The sequence below is a fragment of the Onychomys torridus genome, chromosome 3, assembly GCF_903995425.1.
Source record: "Onychomys torridus chromosome 3, mOncTor1.1, whole genome shotgun sequence".
NCBI lineage: Eukaryota > Metazoa > Chordata > Mammalia > Rodentia > Cricetidae > Onychomys > Onychomys torridus.
The window spans coordinates 51097282-51117916 of record NC_050445.1 but is presented as its reverse complement, the minus strand read 5'-3'; the positions used below and the strand labels follow the sequence as shown (position 1 = coordinate 51117916).

Below are 20635 nucleotides of genomic sequence, written 5' to 3'. Positions count from 1 at the left end.
AAACAAAAACTAAAAACAAAACAAAATTGGATAATATGTGTTTAGTTATGACCTCTTTCTCTCAATCTTAAATAGAATCTACATAGTTGCCCGTCCTGTTTTTTTGCGGGGAGGCTGGCTTAGGAAATTTTTCTTCCATTGTGTTTTTGGTACTATCTAATGGTTTTCTGTATTTCTGATGAACACCTACAGTACTTCCCTCGGTTCTTTGTGAAGACATCTGTCATTGTATCCCATCACTATACCTCTAGCCTTCTGGTTGACATATTGAGTGAGCTCCTTGAGTTAGTCTCATACAACACTGGATAGTCACTATCTCAGTTCACTCTTTGCTGGTTTGAGTACATCCTTATTATACCACAGCATTTTCACTTACTTATGTAGTTCCTTACTAAATCCAACTCTTTCCAACACTGTTCTTTGTCATCCTAGGTCAGATTGTACTGGAGCTTTCTTGCATCAAGTTCACAGTTTTATTTCTTTGCATTCTAGAGAACTTTCCATATTTTCTGTGGGTATGATCTTGCCTCCTCATATTCCTATGTAGAAATGCTAACTGGATCTAAGGTAATAGAATTAGGAAGTGGTGCCTTTAAGAGGTGGGCTGGTTACTTCTTATGTCAATCTGACACAAGCTAGAGTCCTCAGAGAGGAGGGAACTTCAACTGAGAAAATGCCTCCATAAGGTCAGGCTATAGGGAACCCTGTAGAGCATTTTCTTAATCATTGAATACTTGTGGGTGGTACTATCCCTGGGCTGGTGGTCTTGGGTTTTATAAGAAAGAAGACTGAACAAGCCATCATGAACATGCCAGTAAAGAGCATTCCTCCATGGCCTGGCTCCAGGTTCTGCCCTGTGTTAGGTCTTGCCCTGTCTTCCTTCAGTGATGAACAGTGTCATGAAATGCGGGCAAAATAAACCCCTTCCTCCCAAACTTGGTCATGGTACTTCATCACAGCAATAATAACCATAGTTAGGACAAGAGGTATCGGTGCTGTTATGAAAGTAGCAGAACATGACCCCTGCCTCTCCATATTAGGACATGGTAAGAAGACACTACCTAGAACCAGGAAACAGACTCTCACCCCACTGCATCTGATGGTGCCCTTGTCTTGAACATTCTGGCATCCAGAGTGTGACTATAAATCTCTATTGTAAGCCACCTAGTCTATGACATTTGTCAAAACAGTATATTCAGCATGACAGTATTCTTCTACAGATAGAGCATTAACATTTTATTATTGTTTAAACGCTGTAAAACCGTGGAGGAAATTGTTACAATAAGGCAGAAAGTGGGTGCCACTACTGGATTTGCTTTGCTAGCTGAAGCCCCTTAGGTCACTGAATAGGACCCATGTCTATAAGCCACTGATTAAACTATAGGATCCAACAATGGCTGCAGGCTCCACTGCCCAATAAGATAGATAAGCACACAAGGATGAACCGCAGCCCATGCTATTCATCTTCAGCCCCACATGAGTAATGCACCTTTCAGGACTCAACATGCTCTCACCAATCTTCATCAACTTCTTGTTCAGGTGTCTCTATGGTTTCTAATGGATATGAAAGGATTCACACTGACACAGTAGAAGAGATTTGCATCGTGCAGCTAAAGCTGAGCCTAACTGCTCAATTTTTCACTGGTATTAATCTTCTAGTTTTGTATCACTGGGAACATGGTAAAGAAGGGATGACAGTGTTTGCTGATTTCAGGAGGCATGAAAAAGTGAGCCTAGTACTCTAAAGGTAGTAGGGAAGTCTCGGGTTCTAACTAATGGAGTACTGTGGAAAATTTATGTAAAGATGTGTTGCATTTGTTTATGCTGCAGAATATTACTTTAACTGTGTAAAGATGTGTACATTTGTTTATACTGCATTTGTTTAATGGTGTAAGTCTCTGTTACTTGTGTTTGTGCTGCATTTATTTAACTATGCAAATATGTGTTGCATTTACTCCACCTTGCCTGCCTAAGGCACCTGATTAGTCTAATAAAGAGCTAAATGGCCAATAGCTAGGCAGAGAAAGGATAGGTGGGGCTGGCAGACAGAGAGAATAAATAGGAAGAGAAATCTAGGCTCAAAAAAAGAACAAGCGGAGAGAAGGAGAGAAGAGGGAGGAGAGAGACATGGCTGGGGCCAGAAGCCAGGCAGCTGCCAGACAGACAGACAGACAGGAGAAGCAGTGAAAGTAAGATATACAGAAGGAAAGAAAAGTAAAAAGCCCTGAAGCAAAAGGTAGAAAAACGAGAAACAGGTTAATTAAGTTAAAAGAGCTAGCCAGAAACAAGCCCAAGCTGACCTGAGAATTCATAACTAATAAGAAGTCTCCATGTCATGATTGGGAGCTGGTTGGTGGCCCAAAAGAAAGGGAAAGCCTGGTATAATGGAGACCTCAGTTCTGTTTTTCTGAGGTAGACAACTTTAGGCAGGTGCAATTCTAAACCAGAACTCTCCACCTCTCTAAATTAATCCCACACCAGTAGGAACTGCTGGACAGAAACCCTTTCACAAGGAATGGATTGTTTCACACTAGTGAAATGGGATGCAGATTTCGAGGATTTACTGAACATCCTACCCTTGAGATTTTTCAACTGGCCTTGCAATTTAAGCTTGTTTTACTTCTGAAAACAAGAGTGCTTTATTCATTACAGCTCTCCTGTCAAGCTGTCCACACTTCCTGAAGGCTGATTCTGAAATCCTGTAATTCAGAGATAAGCTATCTTCAGCATCAACACCTCATCTGTTCTCACACATTCATTTTCAGGGAGCAAAGGACAGGAAACAATTTAAAATATACTGAAAGGGCCTTTAACAAGCAACATACTCCTTATGTTGAAACTTGACAATCTCTCCCATGGAGCACAATGGAATATAAACAAACACATTTACTACATAGGTAAAGACAAAACAAATGCACAGAATTCCCAGTTGTTTGTGTTTTAACACATACATTCCAGTAATAATCTCTTCTCATTTCGGGTATTATCAATTCTTTTGCTGATTTTTTTCTTTGATCAAATGATGTATAGGTATATTGATTATCATTTACAATCTTAACTAAAAATTAATTACTGGAGCAAATTATAGCTAGTCCATTGAGACTGCTATGTATATGAAAAGCCTGGTTTTGAAAAAGCTATTCATCCATTTTAGAGTTATCATATCACATTTTTCCAAATATCAAACTCTTAGGTATAGATAATGTAAAGTCATGTTTCATGCTTTAGGCTTCCAGCAGAGGGCGCTACCACCAGAAAGACTGAGAAGCAAGCTAATACTGTTTTGGATGGGACTAGTGGTAGAAAGGTTTTTGTGTTAAAAGGAAATGTGCTTGAAAATTGAAATAAAATCCAACTTCTAAAAACTATAGCTTGAGTTACAGTCACCAGAATTATTCTGCTACAGTGTGACACTTGTTTATTAGTAAAGGGATACTGGCCTCATTATCATGATTGATAGTAATCCGTTTTGTTCTTGTATCTTTGTATCTTATTGGACTAGCACATCATATGTAAATCAGGGTTTTGTGAGGCACAGCAATTCTGGAAACAAGCAACCTTGACAATGGCCCATCCATTCTTTCTCCACCCGCCTCCAATGTGTTTCCACAGAAGGGGGTTAATCCAAGAGCTGTGGTCTTCATTACTGTCTCCATGGCAACTGAGACGTGTCTTCAGATTTGTGGTATCTTGAAGCGATAAAATCTTAACTTTGGTTTGGTATCCCTTTGTCATACGCAGTCTGAGTAAGAGCTGCTGCCCAGAGACAGTTTCAGGCCAGCTATGTTGAGACATTAAACACATACACAACAAAGAATGGAAAAATAAAAGGACTTTACTGTGCCAATAAAATTGACATTGCTGTCACTGAAAGTTACACGTTTTACAGCTAGGAATTTCATTTTGGCCTCTTCTGACACACAGCTTCCAAGGAACTATTGACTGTCTTATAGGCATGAGTGGCTGTTATGGTCAACTTAGTCACATAAACTTTCCCTGAACGTCTGTTGCTGGTCTCAAAAGTCACTCCCACACAGGTGTTGTACAGATATGAAACCGTGGGCATGCAAGCTGAGAAGGCTTAAAAACTAATAACAATAATTGGTAATACTTGAAATATGAGAAGACCTACCAATGGGGTTAAAATGGACAGATCTAGAAATCTGTACAACAAGCATTTGGGATATTAAAGAGAAAAACAAAACTGAATTCCTTTGTGTTTTGTGATTTGTGACCATTGTCTGAGGTCCCTTTCTATAGAATAGACACAAAGAAGTAAAAGGAACACAAGAGAAATTACAATTTGTATATGTAGTCAGCACACAGTATATATATATATATATATTAGTTTACTGAAACTATAAAAGCCAGTATTATATTTGTTCACTAATGTCAAATAAAAATTGGTCCTCTGTTTTTGTTTTTTCGTTTTTTTTTTTCCTGTTTTGAAATAGGGTCTCACTTTTGTAACCTAGGCTGCCCTTGAATTTACAGCAATCCTCTTCCCTGTGATCTTGCAGGGGTGTTTATCTATTGAATGGAATGAAGTGTTGCAAAATAAAGTGTAGTGGCTAGTTTTATATCAACTTAACACAAGCTAGAGTCATTTGAGAGGAAGAAACCTCAATTAAGAAAATGCTTCCATAAGCTGTAGGCAAGACTGTAGGGCATTTTTTAAATTAGTGATTCTTGGGGGAGGGCCCAGCCCATTGTGGGTGGGACCATTCCTGGGTTGATAGTCTGGGGTTCTAAAGGAAAGCAGGCTGGGCAAGTCTGTAAGCAGCTCTCCTCCATGGCCTCTGTGTCAGCTCCTGCCTGCAGGTTCTTCCCTCACTGCTTTTGATGGTGAACTGTTACATGAAACTGTGGGCAAAAGAAACCCTTTCCTCTCTAAACTGCTTGTGGTCATGGCGTTTCATCACAGCAGCAGTAGCCCTTACTAGACACAAAGCCTATCAAGATATTTAATTCTGTCATAGTTTTAGATGGAAACAACTCAGTCCTTGGGTGAAACCATGCTTAATACACAGAGATGTTGGGAGGGGAGAAAAAAGTGGCTATACTCAGAGCCTGAGGCTCACATTCCTAACAATCAGGGGTCCACACCCTCACCTTTCTTTTAAGTAAAGGAATAAACTGGAGCACTTCCTCTTGGGAATACTTGATGCCTTGTGGGGAAAGGAGTAAACAAAAGCAAAGAGGAAGAAGAGAAAGTGTCCCTCAGACAGGCATGCTTAAGCCCTACCTGCCTGCTGGTACAAGGTAGGTCCAGACTCTGAGCCTGGCTTTATCAGTGTACAGCTTTACAAAAACATTAACTGTCACCTAATGGGAACAACTTATGTAAAGAGTACAAACTATTTTTAAACAGTGGAGCTTTGATTCTTGTCTTATGCTGTTCACATTGGTTTCAGTAGACCTCACTCAGACAAAGGGTCCCTCAGGCAATTCCACAATTTGGGTTCCATCAGTGACTATGTGTATCGCTTTGATCATAAGATCTGGCTAGCCCCTCCTTGCCTTACTCATTTAAAGTGGAGGTAACATTATCAGTCTTATAGGGATATTATGAATAAAGAAGTAAAAACAGTTGGCACACTACCTACATTTGTGAAGTATGTAATGACTGCAATATATTTACTTGTCTGTTTTCTACCTAAATTTACTGCTTCCCTTGATAATCACATTGCTTTTCCTCCTTTTACTAACAAACTGCCTAGTTACAGCAGGGGACATAGTTACACGCAACAGAACATACTCGATAGCCCAGTAGGGGAATGACCTAAAATTCTGGTAACACGAGGACATGGTGGGACCTTGGAGCTGTCATCTTGGCTGTCCCCACCCCCCAGACCTCTCACCTGCTGCAAGTTAGATATGTGAAAATAAATAAATAAATAAATAAATAAATAAATAAATAAATAAACTTCAGTCTCGTCTAAGCTCTAATTATCTGGTTTTTGGAAAGGAAGTCAAATCAATATTCCAACTGATGTGAACTTATTTATTCAATTTTAAATTATAAAAGCCCATAATAAGCCATCTTGATATACATGTTTACTCCTTTCAATGTCTATGATTTGATGGCACATCCATGTTAATATGTTCTTACCCAAGTTAAAGCACTTTAGTAATCACTGGTGGACTCTCTGGGTCAAAGATATGGACACCTGGATCACAGTGACAGATACCCAGGCCAGTGATGGACAGCGAACCCGGGAGAAGGGTATTAGGGAAAACGACATCATAACCCAGAACACAGGGCGAGTGGGCTCCCACTCTTACCCACATGGACCACCTGGCAGATGTTGTAACAGTGATGACGGAGTGCCAACCTACCAGCCTGAGGTAGTTCTGCAGCATCTGCAGTGGGATCATGGATGCGTAAGTCACACTACTGAGGCAGCCTTCTCGGGGACCTGGGAGAAACATGCACAGAAAATTGGCCTTTCCTTGTGAAATAGAGATGATCAAGACACCACACAAGCTACCGTGAAGCAGGACACCTGTGGCCATATAGGAGCTGACACGTGGCCAAGAAGCATCAGAGTGACTTTGACACTGGTTTACTGGTTACTAAACAGCTTGCGCCCCTGGGAACTGGAAAGCTCCACACTTGATTCTTATCTGCTCCAAGAAAGCCCACTGAGCATTTTAGCAAGTACAGCCAGGAGCTCCAGAGTCCAGCTGCAACTGTGGAGCCGGGCCTACTGGCTCCTGGGCTCTGTGCTTCACTGTGGATTAGCAAAAGTTGTCACAGATAACCATAGTCTTTGGAACGCTGTTAGCCTTGTCTAACATTAATGTACAAGGCCAGGGTCTCCCTTTAGGTTTTATCCCCAACCCAAATTCTGCCACTCTCTCAACACATTGGTGGAACTGAAATAAGTTTTCTAGAGTGGGCACTCAACTTTAAGAAATATCCATAAATATAATTCATATAACAAAACTTTCAGTCAACACTTATTGTTTGAAAGTCCATCCCTACCATGTGGAAGATACATGAAGAAATCAACAGCCTTTTAGAATCCAGGGCCGAGTAACAGTAAATACACTACATACTAATAACTAGACATTACATAAGAAAATCAATCTGAGACTCAGTACTGTATGTGAATTAGAAATAAGCAAAAATACAACCTAGTGGACTGCTATGACCACTGGATGACATTATACCTATAATATGTCATAGATACAAACAGCCTAAAAGCAGTAGTATTTCTCAATACTGATGTATACCATTATAATCATCAGACCAGGCATATGACATAGTGGACAGAAACAACAGACATTTCTCTTTTAACACAGTCTGTCACTCCGAGCAGCATGCCAGTTTGCCTCTAGGTTGTTTCTAATGAGGGACACAATGACAGCGGCAGGAAGCTGTGAGCTGGGCAGACCTAAGCGAGGCTGACAGAAACACGACTTCTTAATCTCCCCTCCCCTTGATCATCAGATACTTCAGACGCCTAACCAGCTCACTGTGGGAGTCACAGGAGTGCTGTGAGAGGCAAGGGGACAGCGTCACTGAGGGTTAGGAAGTGGCCCTCCGAGAGCCAGTGTGAGGCACATGCTCCTTAGCGTCACTCTGGCTTGCAATCTTGTTACCTGACAGGAGCGCAGTGACCTGCTCTACCTTCCTCTTCTTCATGAAGTCCCATGGGGACTGAGGGAAGCTCTGGCCGGCTGACCATGGCATATTTCCTATTGAATAAAGGGAAACAGACTGTCAGGGAGAGCTCAAATGATGTTTTCAGAACAGCAAACCCCTTCTCCTCCCTGACAGGTCAAAGAATCTAGAGCTTCTGAGGTCAAAGGTCATCCAGGGCAATGAACTCCACAACATCTTTGTCAAAGGTCAAAGGGAAAGGTGTTAACTCTACAGACTTCTCAAAAACAGTAATTTATGGAAACTCTAAAGAACAAAAATATATCCCGATTATTTCCAAGATTATGTTCTCAAAAATGTCCTATCCTAAAACCACTGCCAGCTTCACAAAGCCCCAGTACTTTGGAAAACATCTGATCCTTAACTAACTGGTCTTCAGAGAAAGTGACCTGGTCACTTTCCAGCAAAGTTTCCAGAACTTTTTGGCGTTGTTTCAGAACCTCAGACCATCTATCTCCAATTATCTATCTCAGTATTACTCCAATACTTGTACTAACCCTAGCCCTCTGCATCTCAGTTGAACTCTCAGTTCCTACAGTCATGGCCTCAGAAAACTCACTTGGAAACATTAAAAATAATATCAATTATGAACTGGCTATAGAAAGGTACTAAGCTCTGGTCACAGAACTCAATGACTTTTAGAACTAAAAGTCTCCTTGGGCATGCTACAACTCTGTGATAAGGATGACCCTTCAACTGCCTGCCAGCCACTGTCCAGAGGCACACTCATTGGCTGTTGGGGACATCCATCCACTGTCAGCAGTTTCCAGACTAGCTGGACAACAGCAGGTGCAGGCCACTTCTTTCTTGTCTTCATGGATCAGACTTCAGCACAAAGCCATGCTCTGCACAACACGGGCGAGGTGCGCAGAGTGTGTTCCCGAAAAAGAGCTGTGCCTTATTTCCTTAATGTAATTATAAAATCACACAATGATGGTTCCATAGCAATATTTTAACTATCATGCCAACGTTGTCACAAATAACTTGCTCTCAAGCTACTGGGAATTCATTTTAATGTAAACCTGCATTTATGAGCAAGCTTCAAAAAACTACCATATGTGTTAAGCGGATACATAAAAGCAACAGTAAAAATTTGCCTTTCCTTCACTTTGACCATTCTTTTTAAACATGATGCAGTGGAACATGTATGCTTCCCTCTCAGAGAGCCTGTGATTGGAATCCTGACTGCTCTGTTCATTAGTCTTGTACCTTTGGGCAAGTTCTCCAATACCTAGTTAGCTGTACAGTGTGGCTTTGGCGTGGATGCTTCATAAAGTATGGAGCGCAGATCTTGTGAAGAGGCTTTCTTATGGATATTAATTTGGATCTAAGAAGAAAGGAGCCCACCAGGGGCAAGAAATATTTTGTGAGCATTTACTGTGCTCACCAGAAAACAGACCTCATCTTTTTAAGGTCTTTGTCGTGTCTGTCAAGTAGAAACAAGCAGTTACCACTCTGACCCATCCCATGTGGGAGCTTTCATTAAAGGATCTCTTTTCATTCTAGCCTGCACTGGACCCCTGTCATGGAGGTAAGGTGTTAACACAGCACAAGACAACTGGCACAGCTCGAGAACAAACCTGGAGCTAGGTTGAGATGCTGCTACCCATAAACAAGCATCTGTAATGTGCTTAGTTTCCTTCATTTACCTAGATTACAAGTGTAATAACAAAGCCTCGTCAAAGGCTTTCAAGTTCTTTACTCTCTAGTGTTACTTGAGGCATAAAAGCTTTTTTATATTAACAGGCTACATTATGTAATGGCTCACTGTGAAGGTTCAAGGTTTACAGTGCTGGCAGCTGCCACGAGCCAAGCCTTGAATGTATTTCATCAGTGAACTATCAGGCTATGAAGCCCATGGACATAAATACACCCAGACGTTTAACTTTCTTTTCACTTCAAGGCTGCTTATACCTAGCATGATGGATTGTATACTGCTGGTGCCGAGACCGATGCAGGAGTCAGTAGTGTTATTAAATGTCCCATCTTCCAGACTCCACCATCCATCAGAAGAGATGGCTTGGAAATGATTTGTCAGAGCTTGACTCACTGCTTTTGAAAAATCATCCCATGATGTCTGTTTGCGGATATTTAAAGCGCATATTGTGTGTTCACATTCAAAGTCATCAGAACAATTGTTGCTTGGTGGAATCTCACCCACGGAAATCCTTAAGGGTATTTTAAGAGCATCTGTTAGGAGAATAAAGAGAGAGAAGTTTAGAAACAGCCTTGATAGATAAAACAATCGGGCAAAGCTATTAAATAAAATAAGCTGCTATGAAGGTTTAAAGGTACATCAAAGGACAGCTATGTTGTTCAACACTAACATGAGCAAATACTCGTCTCCCAGTCTTACCACAGTTTCTCTGGGAGAATACAGAGTGAACTATTTATCATTCCTTGTTTCTCAACCTTTTCTGTTTTACTGACTTTTTCCCTTCAGCAATATTCTCAGGCTGTTAAAAAAAAGGGGGGGGGGGAGTCGGAAGGACCAGAGTCCTCTTTTCCTCTAGAATTGTCTATATTGTCCTTATATTTATATACAATGTCATGAACAAGTCAGGACACAATTTCAAAGGTCAGTAGGCTTACAAGAGTCCCCTGAGAGTCACACAGACCTGAGTCAGCTTTCTCCTAGCTGTAATGGAAAAAGGCCCTGGTCTTGTGATCCCTCAATTTCTTCTACAAAATGCAGAAAATATACAGAGAATCATCATGGAGAGTAAATTTAATTTATGTTTGTAAGGGAAGTAATGACTTCAACATGGTGTATTACCTGGTAAGTATTAGTGAGTGTTTAGTAATTATTAAGCATTGCAGCAGGAACTTCTGGCTCTTGGGGCTGAGTGCATAGTGAGCGAGCATTCCACTGCTCAGCTCTACTCCCGCCCCAAGAGCAGAGACTTCACAGGATTGTTCCAGTCGGTGTGATGCCAAATGTCTGGAGTTGGCACCCATTCACTTCTGTTCTCAAGAACTCAACTACATTTACTAAAAAAATCACCAGTGTTTGTTCTTAAATCTATAGCTGATGAGCTCATCATATAATTAATAAACTTTTTTTTTTTTTTTTTTTTTTTTTTTTTCTGGAGCTGAGGACCGAACCCAGGGCCTTGTGCTTGCTAGGCAAGTGCTCTACCACTGAGCTAAATCCCCAACCCCTAACAAACTTTGTTAAACATTCAATACACTATTGAAATAGAAATACTTCTATTATGAAAGCAAAGTTGAAAACTTTAGAGATAGTCAATGAAACTGTTGAAAAAATGTTTACCTAATGAGGTATAAATAAAACAATTGTGTAAAATTATAAATATGTAATAGTCTCTACACAGATACTGCCTTGAATTCACTTCCTGAGAATGTTCAGCTGCTCAAGTCCTAAAGTCATAGAGGATATAGCAAAGCTATATTATGTTTTACTAGGAATTCACAAAATTCAATGAGAAGAAGCTTACTAAAGACTTTCTCATATGATGAAAGAATTGTGTAGTATGTTTTAGTACTAAAATAAAATGCTTTCAGTCGATGACCAAATACCCATGCCTATACGGTCAGCACTAACTAGATTCAATGTGTGTGTGTGTGTGTGTGTGTGTGTGTGTGTGTGTGTGTGTGTGTGTTTAAAGAAATGAGGAGGAGAGGGAGACATGAGAGAGGTTACCCAGGATAAGTTGTGAGTGGTGGTAAGATCAAAATACATTGCAGGCATGTGTGAAACTCAAACAGTAAATTAAAAATTACATAGAAAACAAGTAAACTTTTCATTTTAATATAATAATAAACTATAAAACCAAATGTGTCATTTTCCCTTTTTTAAATGGCTTCTCCACTCGTTTACCGTTACTGTTACTTTATTTTCTAGTTGTCAGTGATCTCTGCTCCCCCCAGTGGTTTCTGGGCCCTTCACACCTCTCTGCTCTTTTCCCTTTAACAGTCCCACCCCCTCCCTGCCCCGCAGGCCCCTCTGCTTTGTCAAGACTTTTAAATGACAGACTGTTTTGGAACTGTCTTCTGTTTTTTGTGTCTTTCCCCAGTGACCTCTCCATCTCTCAGTCCGATAACTTTAAACACCTCTGACAGACTGCTGACTGTCAAACTTATATATCCAGCTCATACTTTTCCCAAGAGTTCTGCTTACTTGACATAGACATCTCAGATTCATGCATCCAAACAACTCCTGGCCTTTATTAGCCAAGTCAGCCTCACCCTTGATAGCCTTCCCTGTAATGGGTGGTGATGACTGCATCCTTACAGTTGCCTGGACAGATCCCTTGGAAGGAGCCATGATTTCCCTCTTTTCTACTCCACATTTTGTTTATTGTGGAGTTCTGCTGACCCTTCATTCTGTATCCTGGAACTCATGTTCTTTCTCATGGGCCCATCTGCTATAATCCTCAGTATGACCCACTGCTTTTACCATTCTACTGGAAAAATGTTTTATGTTTTAACAGCTGTCCTTGATTCTGTACATGACTTGGTACATCTATTCTCAACAGAGTAGCTGCTGAAAGCTAAAACTCACATCATGTGTTATTCTCTAGCTACGGTAAGCCCTTATGATGAATGTCTAGGTTCATTTCTGTTGCTGTGACAACATCAGGGAAGACAGAGTTGTCTGGTTTACAATTCCATATTACAGTTCTCCATTTCTGCAAAGTCAAGGCAGGAACTCACACTAATATCTACAGTCAAGAGCAAAAAACAAACAAACAAAAAACTAAAAAAAGGAATTAATGCATGGATCCTTGCTTGCTTTCTTCTTTGCTCTAGCTAAAGTTTTCTTTTCTTATATTGTTCAGGACCTTCTGTCTAGGGAATAGTGCTTTCCACAATGGTTTTGATCATCTTATATCAATTAACAAGCAGGAAAATCCCCCACAGGCATGCACACAGGCCAACTTGCTCTAGATAATTCCTTATATAGACTTTCTTCCCAAAATCTGCTAACTACAATGATGAGCAAACTGAGAAGATATGCTTATTGGGTGCAATAGAGGTGATATATGTTTGGAATGCACTTATGAATTCACAGTCACTGTGGTTGTCTAGACAAGACCTGCACAAGAGCAAGCCACTCAACACTCCATCATCTACGGAGGAGGGGCTTAGGGGCACTCACTCCTAGCTGAGGAGCTTTGGTATCAAATTGCTTTCTGATATAAAGTCCACTCCATAGAAGAAAATACATGGCTAGTACTATAAACCTGACCAAGAATCCTTAGGAAAGTCATATTCCCCAGGAGTGAACCTATTATTTTGCTAAATGGACCTTAAAGTTTTTATCTCTACACCCACAAATTAGTGCCTATCTCAGACCACATTGGAAATTTTCTTTATGCATTGATCAGCCCCAGTAAATACAGAATTCACTACTGGTCAAAGTTAAAAGAATGATTGTCATAAATGTGTGTTTTTTTTTTGTTTGTTTGTTTGTTTGTTTTGTCACACTCCTTTCCAGAACTCAAGGCTCAGGAAACATCCTGGAAGAAGGAAAGTGTAAGATACAGAGGCCAAGGAGGACCAAGGCAAAACAGTCTCTGCACATGACAAGACTACTATACTCATGAATTCAGTCACTGGGGCTGCATAAGAGCAAGCCAGGCAACAGCCCATGATCTATGGGGAAGGGGCTTAGGGCCACCCACCCCCTAGCTGAGGAGCTTCGTGCAGGTGAAAGTTGCTTCAGGAATCAAAGTCAGTTTTCTTTAAGGATATGGTTGGTCTCTGGTAAGTCAAACATGGTCCAGTGATGTCATATGCCGGTTCATAAATGGGTAGCACAAATTACATCTTGCAGGTAATTAAGTTGGGAGAGGGGTTAGGGAGCAAGGGGTGGATATGGGATACATGTCTCACATAGCTCTGGTGGTTCAGACCTCTTACTACTCTGGAGGCTGAGGCAGGAGGACCACTGAGTTTGAAGGCAGTCTGGTCTACATACTGAGTTTCAGGGAATGTTACACAGAGAAGCTCTAAAAGGAACAGAGAAAAGAGGGAGGGAAGAAGGGAGAGGGAGAAAGGGGAACAAGGTAGAGAACAGATCTGTATCTGAGTGTATAATTAAAGATTAAAGCATTATTTGGGATGTTAAAATTTTGCTTATCCCAAAGAGTATTCATTGAAACAGTTGGCTTCATGGCTGGATTGAGAGGTAATTGATATATTACATATTTTTTATGATCTGGCATTCCATATGCATAAGCCTACAAGGAAGCTTTCCATAAAATGTACTGAGGGGCATGTACTTGTAGAGCTGGAGGGGACCCACGAGATCACCAATTACCTTCAAAGACTGGTAGGTAACCAAGTGTTGGGAGGCAACCTTCTCGGCATGGTAAAATAGGACCAGCTGATGCAGACAGAGCACACAGCTAGGATTTCTCACCTGGCAGTCTGATGTCTCCAGAGAAAATTGGGGGTGGGGTTGGGGTTGGGGGCAATCAAGTCAGTAAAATCTGAGAAACAGCTAGCTCTATTTGCATGGCAAAGGATGTTTGCAAACTCACTTTACCCAGGGAGCATTGATGACATCATCAAAAGTGGTTTTGCTATAACTAAGGCTCAAAAGAAGTTAAGAGGGTGAGTCCTTTAGAGCTGCACTGACGTCTTCCCCAGTGCTCCAGAGGCCCCAGCAGTGTGGGTGAACAGGCTGGAACATCACTTACTCAGATTCTCCAGCAAATGCTTGCAGTCATCAGTGGCAACATCATGCACAGTCCGATTGCACTTGTCTCTCCTTTCCGGCTCTAGCCCTCCATGCCTACACAAGATTTCTAGGCAGTTCTGTAGAGACAAGAGAGCACTATCATAGCCATGCCCAAATCAATAAACTTGAGTGCGAAACCAAGAAAGCAAGCCAGGGGCCTAAGGCTAGCTGTCTGAGGCTGGGCACGGTGGCACATCCCTGTAATACCCACACTTTGGAGGTGAAGGCAGGAACTTTGGGGGTTTGAGACCTGTCTGGGAGATATGGCTTGACATGGTTTTGCCCTTACCCATCATGATATAAACCATCCTCGGCTATGCAGGAAGACAGCCAGAGAGAAAAGAACAAAAGAAAAACAAACAAACAAGCAAAAACGGAAGTGAAGACAGCTCAGCCAGTGGAGACATCAGTGGCGAGCCTGATGACGTGAGTTCCGCCCTCAAGACTTACATGGTGGGAGTAGACAGCCCAAAGGCTGTCCTCTCACCACCACACACGCGTGTGCTCACTGACCAGTTGTTTCCGAGAGTGGAATAGAGAATGAAATGACTCCAGCAGACCACACCCCTTTCACGATAACTCGGCCACACAAAACAAAGACTTCTGCTTCCACTGTGCTTCTTGTTGCCTCCTGGTAAGTTTGTTCTCTCTGTCTCTGTCTCTCTGTGTGTGTGTCTCTCTCTCCCCTTCCTTCCTTCCTTCCTTCCTTCCTTCCTTCCTTCCTTCCTTCCTTCCTTCCTTCCTTCCTTTTTTTATAAGAATAATGAGAACACTGAACAGGCCAGAAACAAAAAAAGGTACTGGAAGCCAAACTGGGCAATGTCCTTCCTAATATTCCCCCCAAAGACAGGCAAATGGAAATGCATACAGACAGACAGACAGACAGACAGACACACACACACACACACACACACACACACACACACACACACACTCATGTAGATATACCTGGGAGGAATCTGTATATTAGAGTTGCTGGAACTGAAATATCTGTACCTGTGAGATCTTTCCTTCTTTCTCTTCCTTCTGCAGTACTGAGAATGGAACTCTCGTGGCTTGCATATGCCAGCAAGTGCCTTTGCCCCAGCCCTGGGATTCCACAGCCTGTCGGGCAGCATGCATCCAGGCACTCTGCCGCACAGTCAGTCAATCAGACTTTGACCCTTGGTGTAGAACTTACTTTTTTGTTTGTAAAATCATTTTCCCTTCCTAATAGCAGTAAAATAGTCTACCTGTACTACATTACCCCCATGAAGAACACACTGCTATGAATCATGGAAACATGGCCGCAAAGTGACTCTAATTCGAAAGGAACCTTTTGCTGCTTCATGCTCCTTCTCAACCTTCAGCTGCCCCCATCTCCATAACTATTTTCTGATTTTCAACATCAGTGATTGCTCTAGCTTAACTTTAAACATAGTTTAAATTTAAATAAATGGAAGAATACTGCAGGTACACTTTTACATTTAGCTTCTTTTACTCAATATAACTTCTAATTCTCATCCACGTGTTATTAGTCATATTCCTGGACATGAACATGCCACAAATTACTCATTCATTCTCTGTTGATGCACGTTTGGGTTCTGCTATGACCATTCCAGGGCGTGTCCTGTGGTGCACGGTTGAGGGTGTATGCACTAGCACTGGACTGCTGCAGAGCAGGCCAGGCCTCTGTGCTGTATTAGGACACACCACAAGCACTTCTCATAGTGGCTGTATCAACTCCCACTGCCGGGGGAGCAGGCGTGAGGTCCAGCTGCTTCAGATTGCCTCCAAAATTTACTTTTACATACAATAATGAGTTCATGAATTCAAGGAATGTCTAGGAACCAGGAAGAAAAGTGAAAAGGAAGTTGGAACTACCAATGAAAATGAAATGTGACCAGAAGCCTTGCTGATATGAGGGCATAGGTGATATAGAGGACTCTTTTGGGTGTTAATGGGATCTCAGACTAGACATACCAACTGGAGGAGCTCTGTTAGAAGACCCTTAAATGAAGAAATCCTGCTTGCCTTCAAAGAAACATCCTGGGATGTTTATTTCTCTCAGCTGGTTTTCACTTAGTTTGGAGGGCTGCATCATGAAAGCCTGGCTTTCATGGGTCGATGGATCGTACTTAGAGAGTCACGAAGCTAAAGAATTAACTGAAAGCAACAGCTATTTTATAAACTAGTTATCAAGTTATTATTTCTAACACTACTATGAAGTCAGTTAAGTCAACAGGATAGCCAATAAGAAACTTGGATAATACAAACTGAGACATTACTCAAACGGGCTTCAATAGAATACAATATGGGAACAAAACGTTGCAATCCCAGGATCACAATAGGTTTTTTTAAAGGCCACAATTATTCTACAAGTTAGTACTTGTGGCAAAAGATAGTAAATGCTGAAGCAGGCCTGGATTCGAATCATGCTAATGGCTACAATCATATTGAGAAGCATGGCATGGCTTTTTATAGCATTCCTGATTCAATTCTTTTTATATGTGTTTCAAATAATGTCTCTCATAGGACTGCCCTGTGACTTAAACAAAGCTGCAGAGTTCTTTGATGCTTGGCATGAACTGAGCTCCCTGTGTTTATTAGCAGTTGTAATTTATTATAATCAACAGTCATTATAAGGTAGCAGTGCCCACAGAAAATATTAGTCTAAAGATAATTTAGGTGATATAACCTTAAATTATTTTTTTAAATGATAGAAAGTTACAACACAAATTTTCAAGTGTCTCAAATTAAGATTCTTTGATTCCTGACCTTCAAAGTAGATTGCTTCTAGTTGCATGTACGACAGTGAGATATAATATGACAAGTACTGCCTTTTTCTAGAAGGGAGCATGGAAGGTGTGTTCATGAGGATAACGGCATCCATTCAACACTGCTACAAGACTAATCCTGTGGTGTTGCACAGACCTTATGGGAAACACAAACTAGATGAAGACTTTGACTCAAAAGGTCTTTCCCAACAACTATAGCAAGTACATAACATTGGAACACATGCTACTGTCCAGGCAGAGTTTCTTTGCAAGAATAGTCATGAATCATGTAATTTTCTGAGACATGTTCTGTTGGTCATTCATGCTACATAAATATCACAGACTGCACTTCCATATACTGAGATGGCTGAATGTCATCTGGGCAGAATATTCTTATTTCTGTCATCATGTATTTTATGAACCAATAACTGAAATACTGTTACATGATGAATGAGTGACATATTGTTAATTTAACTATCAAAACACATATGTAAAGTGCTATCCTGGGCACTATGTTAAGGCTGCAGGTTCTGAGGATAAATCAGGGATTAGTTCCCATGTATCATGAAGAAGTGAAAAGAGCCATAAAGAGTTTTATATGGGGCTGGGAAACAGCTCAGCAGAAAAGGACTTACCTAGCAAGCATGAGGACCTTTTAGATCTCCAAGGCCCATCTAAAGCTGGACATGGTAGTATGCATCCCAGGACACCTATAGCAAGAAGGTATAGCAAGAAGGGAGGTGGAGCCAGGCACTCCCTGAGCTGTCAGTCAAATTGGTTTAGGCAGTGACTATTAAGAGAGTATCTCTAAGAAGGCAGAAGGCTAGGACCAACACCTGAAGCTGTCTTTTGATGCCTACATGCATGAATGACATGTATGGATCCATACTCACATGCACATACATACACACAATACACATATACACAAAGATTTCTTTTACGTTACATATGGGGGAAACTATGAAGAAGAAAGGGCTGGTATGCTAGATTACTGTAACAAATACCCAGCGTAAACACTTGAGAAGACAAGAGGCCATCTGCAGCCAGTCCCAGAGATGCCCATTGCTGTCAGTTGCTTGTGTTATGTGGGCTTTTCACTAGGTGGCAGATTACGGCACAGGCCTGAGGGCGATCAAAACTGAGAATGTTATGGGAAGCAAAGGAAAGAAAGAGGAAGGGTCAGGGTCCCAACATCCCCTTCAAAATAAAGATCCTACATGGCCAGAAGATTCCTAACTGGCCCCACTTCTTAAAGCTTCCACTGCCTTTGGGAAACATGCATTGAAACCACAGAAAAAGATATAGATGTGACAGCAGGGAATTTTTGCTTTACAGAAAAGTAGGAATAAAGAAAAATGGAGAAAAAACATCCACCTTTCCCCTTTCCATGAATGAAGAGGAGACATGCTGGGAAGCGTGTGGGAACCCATTTTCAGGTTCCTAGTGGCTTTACCCAGCAGGTCTGCATAGAAAGGATGACTGGACCACAGGCCTGAATGCAGGTGTTTGGATGGTCTGCACTTGGCTGTGTTGCAGGAAGTCTTTTGCTCCACTGCTTGGCATCTCTATAAATACCCTGAGGCAGAGACAGTCAGGGCCTGTTGGAATAGGTTCCAGGCCCTCTCGAGGCTATCCCGTATTTCCTGTTTATCTCTGCACTATAAATCCTTCTATCTAATATTTTCCGCTACTCTCACTCAAGAAAATTCTGGGGAACTGTGGGGTTGGTGGGTAGCTGCCCTGCAAAAGTGGGCATGAATGTCCCACCCAGGTGTTCAGATGGACGAGTTTAAATTGAAGTCTTATGGAGATACATCTGCTACCACAGAGACCTAAAACCTGTGTCCTGGGCTTCATCTCCATACACATTCCATTTGTCAGGATGTAATCTTCATCTTGGACCAGGAGCCCCCAGCCAAATGCAAGGATTCACTATCACAGACAACGAACAGATGTTGAGGGATGATGAGAAGTCTCCTCCACCCTCCATCGTCATTTAAGGAGAACTCAGAAGCAAGGTACCAGTGCCGAGGAGATAGAGCACAAACACCAAGATCAAAGTGCTAGAGATAAAATCAAATTCCAGGCAGAGAGATGAAACTTACAATTGGTCAGAGGGAGAAAAAGAAAGAGAAAAAAAAAGTTCACAAATGCACAGATAAACATCCAGCTACGTGCTGAGAACAGCCTTTGGGTGTGGGTGTGCCCACTGCTGTGCAGGCAGGGGAGGCAGAAGCTATTAAGACAGACACACTGGCATAAGCAAGTAGGTAGACGTAGGTGTGAATTGGTCAAAACAGAATTGTCAGAGGGCAGCTATAATGCTGTGCACTAAGCAGCGTGGGTGCTCTTCTGTAGACACGGGGCTGTGTGCGAGAGGGAAAATGCTATGATCAGCTCTGTTTTAAATGCTGATGGATGCCTGGGAAAGATACACTGGAAAGGAAGAGAGTGAGGAAACAGAACGTTCTAAAAGGGCTGTACTTGTCCATTCACCCATTGGTTCAAGAAACTACTTCTGAGCCAGAGTCTCTGCTAGGAACAGTACACACAGAGGAGAAAAACAAAATCTTTTAGAGGAATGAGAAGGGGAGAGATACATGTGAACAACTAAAGGAAAATACAGACCATTTAAGTGAGGTGTGAAGAGGTGCCCTGGGAACACCCACTCCGGAGCCAGAAACATCTACCGAGGTATTTTCCAGGCAGACAGGGTCAGGACAGGCGAAGAAGCCATTTGAGACTAGGGGGACAGTAGATGCGAAGCCAGGGAGAGGTCAGTCAGGCACGTGGGTTACACATAGCACTCACTAGGAAAGGTGAGAGAACTGCATGTGTTTGTTGTCTGAGGCCACCGAGAAGGGGCTTAACCATTATATTAAGGAAGCCCTACTCTGAGGAGGATGACAGAGCCATAAAAGGATACGAAGTAGGAAAGTTATGTCACCATAGTTAGCAGTTAGGTAGGTCCTACCCATGGCTGCATAAAGAAGGTGGGGGCTGCAACAGAGTATACAATGCATCTAGAGGGCAGATGAGAAGTCATGAGGACAGGATGCATGGAGTAAATGAGGAAGCACATCATCAAAGTTAACTTACTAAGGAATGAACACATTTGAACTTGTGGTGTAAGGAAACTGAACAGGTAAGCACAGGAAGCTGGTGCCGCTTTGAAGAGGTGAGAGGACAGAGCTGCAGTCATATTGAGCCTTTTGGTGAATCAAAAGCAAATGTGGTCATCGATAGGGCTATCATGGTCCCCGCTAAGCTGAAGAGTAAAAGCCTGCAATGAACTGTTCCACTGGGACATGAAGCACAAACGGGACCGCCATGGGCAAACAAAGTGCTTGGAGATGTACAGAGATGAGCTAAGCCAAATAACCTTCCTGAACAGTCTCAGAGAATATTCAGTAGACTTAAAGACAAGATTCTGGAGTCCTGAGAGATGGTATTTGTGGGATGTCAATGAAGAAAGTAAAGAGTGAGAGGGGAAAAGGAGTT

At 41.8% G+C, this 20635-nt stretch overlaps 1 protein-coding gene across 3 annotated transcripts in view; it reads right to left on the bottom strand.

Moving 5' to 3' along the window:
- The window catches only part of Cttnbp2 (cortactin binding protein 2), a 163948-nt gene that overhangs the window by 33387 nt on the left and 109926 nt on the right, over positions 1-20635 (bottom strand). For all 3 annotated transcript variants that reach the window (XM_036182419.1, XM_036182420.1, XM_036182418.1), the window contains 4 exons: positions 14338-14455; positions 9584-9859; positions 7609-7704; positions 6340-6419 (listed from right to left, as the gene is read on the bottom strand). In XM_036182419.1, coding sequence (XP_036038312.1) covers positions 6340-6419; positions 7609-7704; positions 9584-9859; positions 14338-14455 — 570 coding nt within the window. The remainder of the gene's footprint in view (positions 1-6339; positions 6420-7608; positions 7705-9583; positions 9860-14337; positions 14456-20635) is intronic.